The 17,440-nt window shown below is 34.1% G+C and overlaps 1 protein-coding gene across 7 annotated transcripts in view; it reads left to right on the forward strand.

Moving 5' to 3' along the window:
* The window catches only part of CARF (calcium responsive transcription factor), a 75,351-nt gene that overhangs the window by 2,456 nt on the left and 55,455 nt on the right, over positions 1-17,440 (forward strand). For 4 of the 7 annotated variants that reach the window (XM_069578043.1, XM_069578039.1, XM_069578038.1 and 1 more), the window contains exons 2-8: positions 2,031-2,194; positions 4,819-4,971; positions 7,304-7,415; positions 7,855-8,082; positions 11,918-12,038; positions 13,077-13,206; positions 14,068-14,152. In XM_069578043.1, coding sequence (XP_069434144.1) covers positions 7,347-7,415; positions 7,855-8,082; positions 11,918-12,038; positions 13,077-13,206; positions 14,068-14,152 — 633 coding nt within the window. In that variant the 5' untranslated portion in view covers positions 2,031-2,194; positions 4,819-4,971; positions 7,304-7,346. Of the gene's footprint in view, positions 1-2,030; positions 2,195-4,818; positions 4,972-7,285; positions 7,416-7,854; positions 8,083-11,917; positions 12,039-12,221; positions 12,289-13,076; positions 13,207-14,067; positions 14,153-17,440 lie in introns of those variants that run through there. The other 3 variants (XM_069578044.1, XM_069578045.1, XM_069578042.1) reach the window with 2 other exon arrangements.

The raw sequence follows: 17,440 nt of genomic DNA on the forward strand, positions 1-17,440 counted from the left end.
AGGTCCTTATGGAGACTCTGTTTGGATAACTACAGTTGGAAAATGTTTCTCTTTATTAAACTTTTGTCTGTCTGTAATGGCATGGTGTGGTATGATATTAATACAAAGACGGCGTGGGTATTGGAGTCCTATTGATTTTGGTGATTTTTTTCCATCTTAGTTTTGAATGTGAACTGTAATGTTATGTGATCTTAAGTTACTTGACATCTTTGGTTTTCTTATCTATAAATAGAGATAATAAGGTCTATCTCAGAATCATTGTAAAGATTAAATGAAATAATTTGTAAATCCCTCAAAGAGCAAAGAGATAAAAAGAAGTATGTACAGGGTAAGTAATAAGTAGAAACCAAGGTTACAGGGAAGTTTCTAGAGAGGGCTGCTGCTGCTGCTAAGTCACTTCAGTCATGTCCAACTCTTTGCGACCCCATATACGGTAGCCCACCAGGCTCCCCCATCCCTGGGACTCTCCAGGCAAGAACACTGGAGTGGGTTGTCATTTCCTTCTCCAGTGCGTGAAGGTGAAGTCACTCAGTCGTGCCCGACTCTTTGTGACCACAAGGACTGCAGCCCACCAGGGTCCTCTGTCCATGAGATTTTCCAGGCAAGAGTACTGGAGTGGATTGCCATTTCCTTCTCCAATAGAGAGGGCAAACCTTAAATAAAAGTAACACTGTAAATAGTGACCTTAAGTTTTTTTCACTGAAAAATGAAAAGTTGAAATGTATTGCTTATTGTTTATATATATTTGAGTACATTCACCATTTTGATGTTGCTCTAACACACTGTAACTTTCAAAGTCCATCTGTTAAAAAATACTTTGTAAAATATTTGTGAACTAGGAGTCTTGATGTAATTTTTGACACCACTGATTCATAGCAATTTTGTATACATCATAGAAGGAACATTGTGTTGTTTTACCTACCCTAAAAGGTGAGGGAAATTGTATTTTCTAAAGTACTTTTGAGCAGTATTTTTTTAATGTAGTTTAATAAAGATCAGACACTGATTTTAAACATAAGATTTTAATATCTTTTAAATCTTGGGACATTGATCAGGGTACCTAGAATTAAGAGAAACTCTAAACTGAAGTGGCTTCATCTTTCAATTAATCTGCTTTGGGATTTACTCTTAGATTATTGGCTTTTAACAGATAAATTTTACCACACAAAAGCTTCTAGCCAAAACAACAACAAAACAATCAAATATTAAGACAATTTTTTAGAACTTAAGAGTGAGAATTACCTTTAATGTTTTGAACAAATAAATTTGCTGTTAAACAAAATCAAAACAGAGGTAGCCCTATTACAATCCACGGAGATTTGAGTAACTACAGCGTGAATGGTGTCTTCCCCTCTACCATATAGTCAATACATGTGTATAAATAATAAAAAGCCCCTTTTTCCTATGAATTTAAAACATTCTGATTTAACAATTTCTTCCTATTTGCTTTCGGTATAAGATAAAATCCACTTTTTAAAATGTGACATGAAATATTCTATAAAGCAGTTTGCCAGCAAAATTTAATGGCCTTAGTGTGGGTTCTGAACGCCAATTATTTTTAACCTTCTAGATTATAGATTTAATGCTTTCTTTTTTCTTTCTGTTCTCTTTATCCCATTCCATACTACTTAGGAAACAAGCTTATCAATTTAACCCAAGATTTTATAGGAGGTGCTGTATGAGAAGGGGGGCCTTTATTCTCAAGCTTCTGTGGCTCCGAATTAGTAAATATGTCCAATCACTAAGTATTTCCCTTGTGGAGAAAAATGCAATTTACTGTGAACATCTTTGTTTCTGTAGTAGTTACAGAATGTGAGAGTTTGAAACAAGGCATTAGTCTGAATGCCCAGCACAGAGAGGTAATTGCAGTCTTCCATAAAGGTACTTCCAGGCTTTGTTTCACTTTGAGTTAATTGTTGGGTTAACTATACCAGACTGGTAATGGCTACAGTAAAATCTGCATAACAAAAGCTAGTAGATTTCTCTATGTGTAGGAAAATAAATATACATTGAATACCTTCTCTTTACAGAAAAAATACTGTTGTGAAGACATAATTATAACTTTCACATAAATGAAGTCACAACCATCATGATTTACTCCTCCCCAAAGGAAGAAATTCAGTGGAAAAGAGGGTGTTTCTGGGGATAGTAGAATGCATGAGACCTGAATTTAAACTTGAGCTACTGCCTGAAGGTAATAATTTTATTTTTTGACTAATTGAAAGTAACAGCTCTATAAAAGTTAACTATTCTCTATTACATATTAATGAAAAAGTCAAATTATGCTTTTTGTATAGGTACTTTGTTTTGTTTATGGTTACCAGTTGAAAGAGAACATTTTATTCCTAGCAATTTAGTCTTAATATCTTCATTGTTTGAAACCTTACTTTGAGTTGGTTAATTGAAAGTTAGGGATAATAATCTATAGTATGTGCTGCCATCGAGGTTAGATGGGAAATTTGGGTATTTTAAGTCACTGCAGTTGTCAGGATTGAGGAGTATAATGCAAATTGATGGAAGAATTAGGGAAGGCAGGAGTAATAGTTTTCACTTTATTCAAATTATTTTTTGAAAAGGATGTCTGTAATTTAAAAAGTATTTTTAATCTCGATTTCAACAATAAATCAGGTCAACAGATATTGACACCCACTTTTTCTTATAATAACCACAAAAGCCTTTTTTATCATGTAGTACTACTCCATACTAAATGTACTGCATAAAGGAAAATTTTGAGTTTTGAATTCCCAGAAGACAGTAGGAAAGAAGTTACCTTTCTTCCATTTGCAAAATTCCAGTCTGGTCAAGGAGAAGGCAGTGGCAACCCACTCCAGTACTCTTGCCTGGAAAATCCCATGGACGGAGGAGCCTGGTGGGCTGCAGTCCATGGGGTCGCTGAGGAGTCGGACACAACTGAGCGACTTCACTTTCACTTTTCACTTTCATGCATTGGAGAAGGAAATGGCAACCCACTCCAGTGTTCTTGCCTGGAGAATCCCAGGGACTGGGGAGCCTGGTGGGCTGCCGTCTATGGGGTTGCACAGAGTCGGACACGACTGAAGCGACTTAGCAGCAGCGGCAGCAGCAGTCTGGTCAAAGTTCTGAAGTAAGAAGTTTATATGTGGCAAGCGTCCTGTGTTATTATCCCATCCCTTTACTAGTGCGGGCTTCCCTTGTGGCTCAGCCGGTAAAGAATCTGCCTGCAATGCTGGAGACCTGGATTCAATCCCTGGGTTGGGAAGATCCCCTGGAGAAGGGAAAGGCTAGCCACCCCAGTATTCTGACCTGGAGAATTCAGAGAATACAGTCCATGGGGTCACAGAGTGGGGCACAGCTGAGCGACCTTCACTTTCACTAGTGCCCTTCTCCAGGGCACTCATCGTGCCTCCCTCTTCACTACAGCATCTCACTCAGGCCTGCAAAATCCCTTTTAAAGTGCTCCGAGCCTCAAACGTACTTGCTTTCTAACCTCCAAGTTCCAATTTTTCAAGGTAGTTGTTTTTAACGTATGTTAAAGGAAAAAAGTTATTATATAAATATATACAAATTTGTCAATGACTGATAATCTCTCCAGAGTTTTTCTTTTTAAGAAAAAAGACCTTGTTAACTCCAATGAAAATTTCATTGATCAAATTTCAAATAGGGTAAGGAAAAGCAAGTGAAGAAAAGTGTACATAAACCAGTAAGGGGTGATTTGCAGTGGACTCAGGGTACATATTAGGAAACTGAGAGTAAGTTTTCAGAATTTTCCCCTAAGCTGTTTTCACTTTTTACCTCTCTGTCCTAAGGTCTGCTTTTGGATCTGTTTATAGAATATTTTCTCAGTGACTGCAGTTCCTGCATAGTTAGAATTCTAGCTTTTTCATGAGGTCAGAGATGTTTAGATTTTTTGTAGGAGGGTTTTGTGTGTTAGAGACTGCCTGTAATTAAATTTCAACCAGGAATAGTTGAGAACAGAAGTGAATGAAGAATTTCTTTAGCACGTTTAGTTTGCCAACCTATCAGAAAACAAAACAAAACATTAAAGCCATGACTAATGAAGAAAGGGATTCCTTGATGGGTCAGCAGTAAAGAATCAGCCTTCAGTGCAGAAGACACAGGAGATGCAGGTTCCATCTCTCTGAGTCGGGAAGATCCCCTGGGGAAGAAAATGGCAACCCACTCTAGTAATTTTGCTTGGAAAATCCCATGGACAGAGGAGTCTGGTAGGCTATAGTCCATGGGTCACAAAGAGTCAGACATGACTTAATGACTAACAACAACAAGTAAGTCTTAATGCCTTACATGTAAAACTGGACTAAGTAACTGAATCACAGGGTTGTTGAAAGGATTAAATAGAATGACATGTATACAACACTGAGCCTAGTGCTTTACTGTGGTAAGTGCTCAATAAAATGATAACTGTATAATGCTGAACCTCAATTTACTTTTCTATAAATTGTTGATACTAGATCCTACATCACAGAATAAGAGTAATTATTAATAATACTAGCTAGTAATTATTAAGTGAGCTTCTATGGTGACTCAGATGGTAAAGAATCTGACTGCAACCCAGGGTTTGATCCCTGGGTCTGGAAGATTCCCCGGGAGAAGGGAATGGCTACTCAATCCAGTATTCTTGCCTAGAGAATTCCATGGACGGAGGAGCCTGGCAGGCTACAGTCGATGGGGTTCGAAAAAAATATGATAAGCATTCAGTAAGCATTAAATTATTTTATAGCTATGATTAAATTAATAATCCTTGTTCTGTTTTAATAGTGCTGATATTTAAAAATTAGAATAAAGTCTTAAAATATTTCTTTTCTTTTCTTTTCATCAAAGGTTTTTATTTCAGCTGCCTAAGGACTTTGGCTTTCTGCTTTCTGGTTCTGAACACAGCCTAGATTTTCTGACCACTGGGAACGGGCAATCCAGATTCGTTGCGACCCCATGGACTGTAGCCCGCCAGGCTCCTCTGTCCATGGGATTTCCCAGGCAAGAATCAAAAATATTTCTTAATGTCACCATGTCTAGACAGTGAATATCTCAATGTATTTAAGTTACTTTAAAAAATCGTATTCTTGACAGCAGTAGTTTCAATTTTAAGTCCCTCAGTAGGACGTGAATTAATTGGATCTAAACTCTGTGAACGTTTTTTGTTTGAATAGTTATTTTTATACTCAGTGCACATTAGAAGTCAGTCAATAAATGACAGTTAAATTAATTTTAGAAGTCATCAGGATAATCAACTATTAGGAACATAAAATCTTAGAACTGAGTGGGATCTTTAATGAACTAGTAATTGGAGTTCAGAAAAGTTGACATTGGTTTTTTTCATCAAATCTAGACTGACCCTTTGTTTTTTACTACATGTAAGATGTTGAATTTAAAACAGTAATATTGAAATAGAACTTGTAGGTCATCTGAAAATGTAAGACTTTTTGTAATTTTTTAAAGATAGTATAGAAAAGTACATATAGAAGCTTTATACTAAGCCCAGGTAAATTTTGATTACATCAATGAGATGACTGATATTTAACAGATTTTTGTCTTCAAGAATCAAATTATTTATAGATAGGTATATTTTTAATCTTAGTTTGCATAATTATAGGTAGTAGGAATAATTTATTAGGTACTGACAGTGTCCTGGGAATTGCACCAAGCCCTTTGCATACATTATTTTGTTTAATCTTTTTAACAGCCTTGTGAGGGAGATGCAGTATAAATGCCAATTTGCAAGAGAGAAAAACTAAATCTCAGAGTAGTTAACTAAGTATAAAGCTGAAATTTAAACCCAGACCATTTGACTACAGAACACTGTCTTCAACTGTTTTATACAGTTCTACAGACAAAGCTTTCTCAATTTTTATTTTATAAGTTAATGAAGAAGTAATACATTCTCTTGTTCATCCTAACTGCAGCATTGTCTAGAGTGCAGTAACTTAACCAAAAATTTCAAGATAATTTTTTAATTCATATACTATGGTTTGTTACTGGCTTTGGTTTACAGACACTCTGATTGCTTTTTAAATATAAGGGTTTTTTTTTAGAAAGATTTGTTTTGATTTTTTTGGCTGCACCACGTGGCAAATACGCGATCTTAGTTCCCCAACCAGGGATCGAAACCCAGGCCTGGTGGTGAAAGCACTGAGTTCTAACCACTGGACTGCCAGGGAATTTTCTTCCCTTTTTTTTTTTTAAAACCCTCTTCATCCATATCTCCCACTGCCAACCCCCTTGCTTGTGGCAACCACCAGTCTGTTCTCTGTATCTGTGAGCTTGCATTTGTTTAAGATTCCACATATGAGAGAGGTCATACAGCATTTGTCTTGCTCTAGCTATATAGTTTTATGGCTTCTTTAGTGAAGTGTCCTTCAAATATGTTGCCTACTGTTGATTGGGTTGTTGTCTTATAATTGAGCCAAAGCAGTTCTTTACAGAGTTTGAATACAGAAAAAGTTTTTTCCAAGTGTATGTTCTGCAAATATATTCTCCTGATCTGTAATGAGCAAATTTCATCACTTTAAAAAAAGTCCAATTTGTAGACTTTTATCTTTTATATTTCATGCTTTTTGTGTCCTATTTAAGATATCTCTGCTAAACACAAAGTCAAAAGATTTTCTCTACTGCTTTTGTCTAGAAGTTTTATAGTTTTATAGTCTATGATACATTTCAGGTTAATCTTTGATATGAGGTAAGGGTCAAAGTTTATTGTTTTACATACAGTGATTTAGCAATATCCCCAGGGAGTAAGGCGATTTTGGAGGTATATGTGGGGGCAAAATCGCCACCTGTTGAAAACCACTGTACTAGACCTAATCTTTTTGGAATACAGATTTCTTCCTTTTCAAAGCTTGTCATTCCAATGTTAAGTGGTATAATTGTATGTTATGGTAAGAGTTGTATGTATATAATCTCCATTTGCACCAAAATATCTTTTAAAATTATGTAATGGTATCATATGGCACATCTCATAAAATTAAACATTTTCATTTAGAGTAAATCTTTGTAAAATGAGAATTTTAGAAGTGTCTGAAAGCATGTAACAACAGTGTTTGTCACATAGCAGCAATCTTAATAAACCAGTACATGTGTATAATTAAGGATAGGGTGAGTAAACTACATAACACTAATCTTTGCTCTGCCTTGAATTTACTCTGGTGCCTTTGCAAATCATTTAACAAATTTATTTTCTTAATCTTATAGGGTATAAATGACTTAACCTAAGTTGTATGGGGTAATACAGAGAGATGAGGAATTTATTTAAGACAAATATTCTATAAAAATATTATGTATTTTATTTGATCAGGCATTTAAACTCTTTCAGCTATTAAACAACAGAATAAAATGGAATTGAATATGATATCAGCATGGAACAGTCTGTTGATTCATTAAAAGTCAACCATAATGATTCTGAAGAGTCAAAAACAGATTCTCAGGTATTTGAAGTAGGAATTCAACTGGGAACTTTTTTTCCATTCAAAGGGAAAACAAATAGTATTATATTTAATATATTCAAGAATTTTAACATTTAATTTTCCATAATCCTGTCATTTATTTAATTTTATATTATAGAACTTAATAAAGTGATATATTCATAAAGATTTATGTATAAAGAAAAACCTGCATGTTGAATTGCATTTCATCATTTCACATGGTATTCCAATGAACAATTTTCAGTAAAATAATAATAAAATTCAACAGTTTCACTTAAGAACTCCTGTCTGTATCAGTCTGAATTGATAACCCTTACAAAAAGTAAAGTGAATAATGAACTGAAAAATGAATGTTTCTATTTTTTTATCATAACCATTCTATGTTTTAAAAAATTGTGACATATTTTACAAAACACTCAAGTGACTTTTTTGTTTACAAAAGCATCTAACCTATATGGACTCCAGTGAGCCTTCTTTTGGACAAGATGGTTCGCCTAGAGTTTTACCTGTTACTACTCCTGAAGAGGACAGTTCACTCACATCTCAGAATATACCACGGCCCCTGACTCAGACACAGACCCTTTCTGCAGAGCAGTTTCATCTAGTGGACCAAAATGGGCAACCTATTCAATATGAGCTTCAGTCATTGGGGGATTCTAACGCACAAATGGTGAGTAGGTTTTTAAAATAACCAATTTTCTGCTGTTTGGCAAATGTATTAGTCTAACTTGATGACCTTAATTTTTTGACACTATTGATTTGCATTCCTTTGAAAACATTGTCTCTATGATACTCATTTTTAAGTTATGTAAGGATTTTAAAAGATTTCCTAGGAATTCTCTGCTGGTCCAGTGGCTAACACTCCATTCTTTCTTTGCCTTGGGCTCAGGTTTGATCCCTGATTGGGGAACTAACGCATGCTGTGTCGTACAATCAGAAATAAAATGAAATAGATTATTTCCTTTCACAACTACAAATAGTACTTCAAACCAATATAGCCCAGCTACCACCTTGTCTAGGCAAACTTGTGCTTTGAGACCAGTTGGAAATGTAGCGTAATTGGTCACTAGTGCTAACGTGCCAGAGCTTACATATAACTTACATTTATTTTTTGTTTGTACATTTAACTGAACTCAAAGTTATTTGCTCTGTCAGTATCTCATTTACTGATTTGCATGCCACATGCTGGTGTGCTTTCTTGAAGAAAAAGAAAGCAATGGAAGTACCAATGAAATGATGGAATTTAGACATACCCTTATTGATTTTATAGGTCAGTATGTAGATGTCATGTGAATAACAATGTATAAAATTGAAAATGGTGCTTTAAACTGTTAGCCAGAGGTATTTATGACCAAGTTCATAAGTTGAGTAATAAAGGTGAAAGATGGTTTTGATTGAAATAAAATTGAGAAAAACTTCTAAATTGCTCTCTGATTAATAATATATTAGCAATAATATGAACAATAATGTATCTGTTTTGGTTGTTTTTTCAAATTTTCCTGCAGTGAGTTTTAATTTAGTAATAAAAATTACTTTTAAAATCTTAACTTCAAATACCAATTATGCTTAAGTAGGCAACCATTTATAATAACCCAAAATTAACCTTTGTTTTTGTTTCTAGTCTAGAGCATTCTAGAGTTAGTAATCTATGCCCTTTGGCTCCCTTTTAATCCAGCTAAATTTTGGGGTTGAGAGTTATTGACTGAGAGGGGGCTAATTGTAGACAACTTTTTTGTGTTATGTTCAAGCTCAACATTTTCTGGGCTTCAGGACTGAAATGCAAAGTAAGGGTAAGCTTCTGTAACCATACTGTTATCACCATCAGAGATTAATAAACAACAAATAATTTAGATGTGAACGGATCCATTTTCATATTTCATGTTCAGAATGAAATACTTCTGTAATTTCCCCTGATATTTGATATTTATTCTAGTTTCTATCAGAACATTTAGAAAGTCTGTATATTCTAATGGAAGGATATGAGTCTGAATGTATAAAGGGTGCTCATTTTACACACAGTAACTTTCCTAAAAAGCATGTTAAAATTATTTATTTATCTGGGTCTGAAAAAAGTTGGAGGTTTCATTCTCTCTGTAATTGTATTAAATTTTCTATCTGCAGTAATTATAGAGGGGATTTTTACACTGTTTGGGGTAGGAGGTGATATAGAGAGTTATTTGAAGTTGTGAAATAAGGAAACATGTCATGAACTTGGAAATAAATGTAAGCAACAAAATGTAACTAGTTACTTTCTCCAAAGATCAGAAGCTGGTGATATTCTGGGAAACTTAGTGGAGATTTTTAATTTTTATTGTTTACTTTAAAATAGACTTTTAATTTTAAGATCAGTTTTAGGTTCACAGTAAAGTTGAGCAGAAAATACAGATTTCCCTCCCATATGCCCCCTGCCTTCATATATGCATAGATAGCTTTCCCCATTATCAGTATCTCCTAACAAGTAGAGCTTTTGGTAAGAAATGACTTTTTTTTTTAAGCTGTCAGTGAACTAGCAAAGTTTCTGTAGTGGGTGAATCTCCTATGGATGGGAAGAGGTTTTAGAGTGAATCAGGGGTGATATTTTTTATTTACTAGAAATATTGTGCACGAAGAGCCCAGTAAATATAAAACTACTCGTTAGCCAAGATTTTCTGATAATTTTCGTGGTTGGCCTCAAATAGAATGTATTGCAGCAGATGATTCTTCAAAGCTATGTTTGTTTTCATAGCAAAGATTAAAAATAATTACTTTTTTGGTAATAGAAGCAGTAATGTTATTATCACCACTGACAAATTATATGAACTGAAAATAGTTTTTAAGGTACCAGGTGGAATAAGCTAAGAAAACAGAAAATAGAGATTCTCTTTCACTGTTGGGAAACAGTTTCAAAATTAAGAGGATATTCCATAAATTATTCTTAATTATGAAATTTCCATATGGTTGAATAAATTATAACTTCATTATATATATATGTATTTATTTGGATTTAAAAATAACCACAACACTCTTATAAGAATGAATGAAATATTTTTCACATATATCCAATCTCATTTATATGGAAATAATTTAAAACTGTTATTATTATTGTCTTTTAAAGTCCAGCAGGGTTTTTGTATTGTTTTATTTTTGTCTTTTTTTTTAGGTTAAGTAACATCATCAGGTATTGGGAGGCAACATAGTACACTTGCGATTATGGTTAGAAGACTAAGGCAGTACAGAGTAGTGGTTAAAAGGAGTAGGACTGCTTGGGTTTGAATTTCAGCTCAGAACTGTATATATAGCTCTCTGTTACTTTGCATGGGTTTTGTAGCCTCTGTGTGATAATTTCCTCATGTATAAAATGTATATAGTTTATGAAGATTAAGGTACTATGTGGAAAGTCCTGCCACTAGCATGTCAACCAATGGAAGGCAGTTGTCATCATCAAGGGTTTACAGTGGTTTTTTTCATGCTGAGGTGATAAGAGGTATGGCAAGATATGTTTAGCTCAACAAACACGATAAACATTGGTGGAAGGAAACAATTCCTAATCTGAATTTCTGGGAAATGTTTATGATTGTACTTAAGGCATTCTATTTTGTTGCGGTTTAGGTTTGTTGTCGACACCCCCCCCCCCCCCCCCCCCCCGCAAATTTAAAGTTTTTCAAATGACCCTCTTGAGTAAGAATACTGTCTCTATCAGGCCATTAGTAATGTTTCCATGTTTTACATACCAAAAGGGAGACTTGAGGTTGGAATGCTTAAGGAGAGTTTCCTGCCTTAGGGAAAACTGAGGACAGGGGGTTTTGGGTAAAGCAGTAAAACTGTTAGTAGTTTTTTAGGTAATAAAGTTTATAAGGTGTCTAGAAAGTCTGGAAACAAAGGATAAACTTATTTTAAAATAATATTTTGGTTATATTTTAAGTCATAGGCTCAAAATGTTTTTCTTCAGCTTACATGCTTTCTCAGTTTACATTCCTTTAAATTTGAGGCAATGAATTCATTTGCTAAACTGAGAAAAAAAAGGAAATAATAAATATACAATTTCCATATGTTTTCAAACTTTCAGGGCAGTTTGTATTATTCCTTATGGATCAAGACAGCATATAAAAAATGCGGAGCTATAAAAATCCTGTTTAAACATTTTACAAGTTACTGTTTTTAAATGAAAATTAAACTGTGAGACTAGTGATTATCATACAAATAGGTCAAATGTGTGGATAATACATTATCTTTAATCCAGTCAGAGACTTGTTCAGCTTACTAAGTAATTAGACTTCATACCCATGCAATGATTAAGATCATAGAACATAGGGTCAGACTACCTGTTTTGAATCCTAGCTTTACCGTTTATCGACTGAGAGACTTTGAGGGGAAGTAAAATGTTATGTACCTTGTGTTTACATCTATAAAGTGAGGGAAATGATAGTATCCGTTGTTGAGATAGGCATGTCTAACAGTTTTCTAAGTAGTGATTCTGTTGAATCATTATAGACTTATGCACTTGATTTTTTTAAAATGCTTCCAAGATGATTGTTGCCAGCCCATCAGAAAATGGACAGGTGCTGCGTGTAATTCCATCTCCCCAGACAGGAATGACACAAATGATTATACCTCAGGGACCACTTGTGGATGAGAATAGTCCTCAAGGTGAGTAATTATGGGATATAGGGGATTTAAGAATGTTTTAAAGAACAAATGTATATTTCAGAAAATCACCCCATGAAAGTCAGTGCTAAAGTGGATTTCTTTGGGTAAGATTGTGAACTGAATGATTAGAAAAAGTTTCTTAGCCCAAATAAATTTCAAGTTCATTTTTCAACTCCTGTCTAGGTTAGCTGTCTATTTCATTTTGGAATTCTATGAAGCTGGTTGACTCTTGCTTCCTCCCAAATGACCAGTGAGCATAAAATAAATTCTTCTTAACTTTAATAACAGTAATAATAACAGCAATAATAACAAGAACATAGTGCTAATAGCTACTGGAGACATTTTATATTTGTATTTTTATCAATATTGTTGTTAGGCATGTGACATTCATTTGTAAAATATTCTTCTCATCTCCTCTTTGCTCTTTTCTTCTTTACTTTGTTCCTTCAGATTGCAATAGAATCATGCTCCTTATTTATTTTATTCTTTCTTTACCTATTTTATAATATCCCTATTATCCCTATTAGTTCTCTTCCTTTTGCTTTCTTTCCTTTTCCATCTATTTGAATCTCTTTTCTAACATCATAGCTACACTGTTGTGGTTTTTTCTTAGATAATGATTTAGGGTAGATATTCTTAATTTAGTGTTACGATTCTGTGTCTTTGATAGCAGTTGTTAAAACTTAAGAGAAAAAAAACATAGTTTGCAGAAAACATAAACATGATGTAGAAACAAAAAGGAGTTAGTTTTACATTTTCTTGTTATATTGTGGTTCTTTTAATATAAGTTGCTTCTGCCATTTTTATATCCAAGCTGTTCAATATAAGTTCCAAAACTTAATTATAAAACTTCAATAATCAGTTTTACAGTTTAAAAGCAAGTTTATCAGAGAAATTACCTGTAAAGTATAAGTTTTATTATCTTCAGCTTCAGAGCATATCTTCCCTTTCCTGTTTCACATATGTTAGTTTCAGTTAGTTACATTCTCATCGTCTTTTAAAAAGTATTAATGTTGCTTTGCTCTTGTTCTTGTTAAGATGTCTCCGAAGAGAAACCCAGTGACAGAAACTTAGCAGCTGTAAGAGTGGATGCTCTAGCAGACGGTGACAGTAGTTACATTCTTCATCCACAGGCATCCCTCACATTGCCCAAAAAGACAGTGACCAGGTGAGTCAGTGAGAAAGAGGAGCTCGTCTTTGTATATCACCATGGAAATCACTTTTTACGATATCACATTTAAGGCTGGCTGCCTATAGAGAAGATCAGAAATGCAAGGAATGGAACAAGGCATCATCAAGTCATTTTAATAGCATCTTGGCAACAAGGAAACTACTTAAGAAGCTGTAAAAGATCAAAGCGCTACTTTACCTCAGTGACACTTGCTTGTTATCTTTGAAGAACTCTGAAAACAGCTAGCATTAATAGAGTTTTTAAAATAAATATGTATTCTAGGTCCTATAATTTTTAATGGTTCATCACATTTTATCACCTCTGTGGTAAATTGTTTAAAATGTTTTTGTTGATATCTATTTCAGCTTTTATTTTTGCCATAAAATAACCCTCTTTATAATAATTTAGGGAAATACAGACATGGGTTTTGTATTGATATTTTAATTGTTCTATGAAAATATTTTAAAGTTAACACAAGTTAAGTGACATTTAATCTTAAACATAATATCGTGTTACTATTAATAAGTCACCTGAAGGTGGTTTATTAACTCATTTTTTGTTAAATGAAAAATGTATAAGAATACAAAATAAGCTCTGAGAAAGACATATAAAGCAGTTGAATTTGTTGAAACTACAGGTATTTGGAAAAACAAACTTAGACTTTACTTTAGGAATTGATAAAATAGTAGTGATTGAAAAAAAGCATAGTTACAGCCATCAGAATAATCTTTCATCATTACAGCTTCTCCTTGATGACTTCAGTATTGTCTTTGACTGGCAAGAGGAAAAAGCAACTGAATGCTCTGTGTGTCTGTGTACCTGGTAATATATATTAATATATATTCTCACCTATCCCAGGATACCCGAAGAACCTCTTTTGGCTCCACTCCAGCCACTTTCTTCTAACACACCTATATGGGCCTGCCGTCTTAGGAGCTGTGAGGTGAGTTAAAAAGTAATCCTTACGTAGATTGACTTAGTTGGTTATAAATATAATTCATTGTCTACTTGAGTATAACTAATAGAGGCTGTGTCTGTAATATTTTATGTTTGTGCTCCTTATCTATTATTTTATTCCTTAGGAATTATAAGATCTGTTAAAGCAGAGATCATACAAATCCCTTCATTCTTCACTTACATTTCTTCTCTTACAATCTTTTCCTTGTCTTCCATGAAACTTCGTGTTTCTTTATGTTTAATCTTTTAATCATTCCTTCACTTTCTTTGCTTGCACTCTTTTGTTTTCACATTCTCAGTGGAAATTCTTTAAGGTTCACTGACCTTATCTTGTTTCTCTATTTCTTATCCTTCGAAGAGCTTCCCAACTTTGTTGACTTTCAATTCTCATTTTATAAAAATGATCCCAATTCTCTATGACCAGTTCTTTAATTCTTCCCTTGCTTTTGTCCCAGATCTCCAGCTACTTACTTGAAGCTTTACTTGAACTTTACCTCAAATTCACCATATCCTAAACAGAAATTATCTAACATACAACAACTAGCTCTATTTCCTAAATTTTTTGTCTGTATAATGACAAATACCATTTTCTTAGATATAAAGTTTTCAATTAATTTTTTCCCATATTTAGATAATCACCTGATATTTTTAGTTTTTCCTTTAAAGTGGTTTAAAAAGAGCCTCTTCCACACAGCCTTTTATAATCTTGAACTCAGTTATAGTAACAGCCTCCCCATTAATCTCTTTGACTCTTCCATTTCTAGTCCTTACTGTGTGGTTTTCTAAATCTACCAATCTTTTTTTTTTTTGATGTGGGCCATTTTTAAAGTCTTCATTGAATTTGTTACAATATGGCTTCTGTTCTGTATGTTTTGGTTTTTTGGCCATGAGTCATGTGGGGTCTTAGTTCCCTGACCAGGGGATTGAATCCACACTCTCTGCATTAGAAGGTGAAATCTTAACCACTGTACCACTAGAGAAGTCCCTAAAACTACTTATCTTGACATACTACTTTCATTATCTTTTCTCACTACCCAGTAAGCTCAGTGCTATTTTTTCCACATCATTTAGCTACTTGTTACTAGCTTTCAAAATCATTCATAATCAGTTATCACTTAATCTTGTCCTATTTTATTTCTTACTTTTCTCCAGTTTATCTTTGATTTGTATTAGCCCAGTCTTCTTACTTTATACTAGCACTTTAGAATCTTCCTTTATGTCCCTCTTCAATTGTTTTATATCCATTTCCTAATGTTATTTTTTTCCTTCTACTTACCTTTCTAACTACTATTCTTCAAATCCCAGTGCAAGTCCTATATATCTTTTCTGAAATATTCAAATAATTATTTTTTGCCTATTTCTCTCTCAAAATTCTTTGAAAATTATTACCATAACCATTCTTCATTATTTGCTAGCTTGGGTTATTCATTATTACATAACATTTAGACTATATACTTTTTGAGGAAAGGGATCATGGTTTTCTACATATAAACCATACATGATAATTAGTATTTAATTATTAAAATGCTTCATTGTTTTAAACATTCTTAAAATACAAGAAGGAAAAGCATTATGTTGGTTTTAGCATTTTGAGGAAATTTCTTATCATGAAGTTCAATGATGTATTACATATGTTAGGACATTATCACTGTTTTTGCTTTTCTAAGTTACATACTTGTATGTATGTATAGATAGTAAGATTTTTTTTTCCCCTCACCTTTTTGTTAGTCATGGTTTTTCAATGGTTTCTTCCTCAAGTTACTATCCTTGTTGTTTGATGAAGGGTTTTGTTGTTGTCTTTTTTTTAAAAAACCAGAACGATTTGTCAACCATGAAATTTATATACTTTTGGCTCTGCTGGGTCTTCATTGATTCTTGTGCAGGTTTTTCTAGTTGCAGCAAGTAGGGGCTCCTCCTCATTGCTGCGTGTGGGCTGCTCGTGGCAGTGGCTTTCCTTGTTGTGAGCATAGGCTCTAGGCTCACGGGGCTTCAGTAGTTGTGGCTCCTGGGCTCTAGAGCGAGGGCTCAGTAGTTGTGCACAGGCTTAACTGTTCCATAGCATGTGGAGTCTTCTCAGACTAGGAATCGAACCCGTGTCCCCTGCATTGGCAGGCGGATTCTTATCCACTGTGCCACCAAAGAAGTCCTGATGAAACTTTTTAAAATCATTATCATAAACTTTATTAAATGCTGTGGAAATTAAAGCATTGGCAATTAAGTGGCCAAATTACTTCATTTTATACCATGGTACATTGTGTAGCTTATCTAACATCATATATCTTGCAAGAAATTAGTTGAAACTGTTTAAGAGCCTGAATTAGTTCCAGTGAAGGATTCTTTTTTTTTCTTCAAGCTATATCAATAGTAAAAAACATTTTTGGTTAATGACTGAAGAAGTATTTTATGCATTTTGCTTTAAAATATTGTTTCCTAGTCCTTTTTACTTTTTGAGTTTCTATTAATGATGTTTTTCTTATAGGCATTTTTTAGATTTGACCAAAATTTATTAGTTGGAAAAATTTCAATACTGAATTAAACTTTTATCTCCTGATATGGGTTTGACTATATTGTAGTTCTGAACTTTTCCTTTCCCTGACAACATTATATACTCTATTTTATTTGTAAAAACATGTCATGGCTAGACTTCATGTCCCTGCTTTTATTTGTAGGTGGTATTTTGATGAAGAACTATCTAGGCTAGAAGAAAATTCATAAGCACAGGCATTTTCATTATTTTTAAGGGAAATTATAGATAATGTATTGTTTGGCATTAGATTGTCTCTTTTTTATTACGGCTCAGAGTATACCTACAACAGTGTGTTCATACCTTACTTTTGTTAACTGTATTCTTGCCAGGTGAAATATTTAGTCTAATTAGGATCAACAAGATCCCTGTTCCACATTCCTGCTCTTATTCCCTATAAGGGAGAAACGTGAAAGTGAAGTCACTCAGTCCTGTCTGACTCTTTGCCACCCCACGGACTGTAGCTTGCCAGGCTCCTTCGTCCATGGGATTTTCCAGGCAAGAGTACTGGATGGGTTGCCATTACATGGAGTCAGTTCTAGATCTAAATGCATTTCAGTTTAAGTGATCACAGTTAAAAAAAAGTTCTCTATTGGTATAAAGAAAGAAAGAAAGAAAGTGAAATTGCTCAGTCATATCCGACTCTTTGCAGCCCCATGGATTACCAGGTTCCTCTGTCACTGGGATTTTCTAGGCAAGAATACTGGAGTGGGTTGCCTTTCCTTCTCCAGGAGATCTTTGCGACCCAGG

Source organism: Ovis canadensis, chromosome 2 (genome assembly GCF_042477335.2).
Source record: "Ovis canadensis isolate MfBH-ARS-UI-01 breed Bighorn chromosome 2, ARS-UI_OviCan_v2, whole genome shotgun sequence".
NCBI lineage: Eukaryota > Metazoa > Chordata > Mammalia > Artiodactyla > Bovidae > Ovis > Ovis canadensis.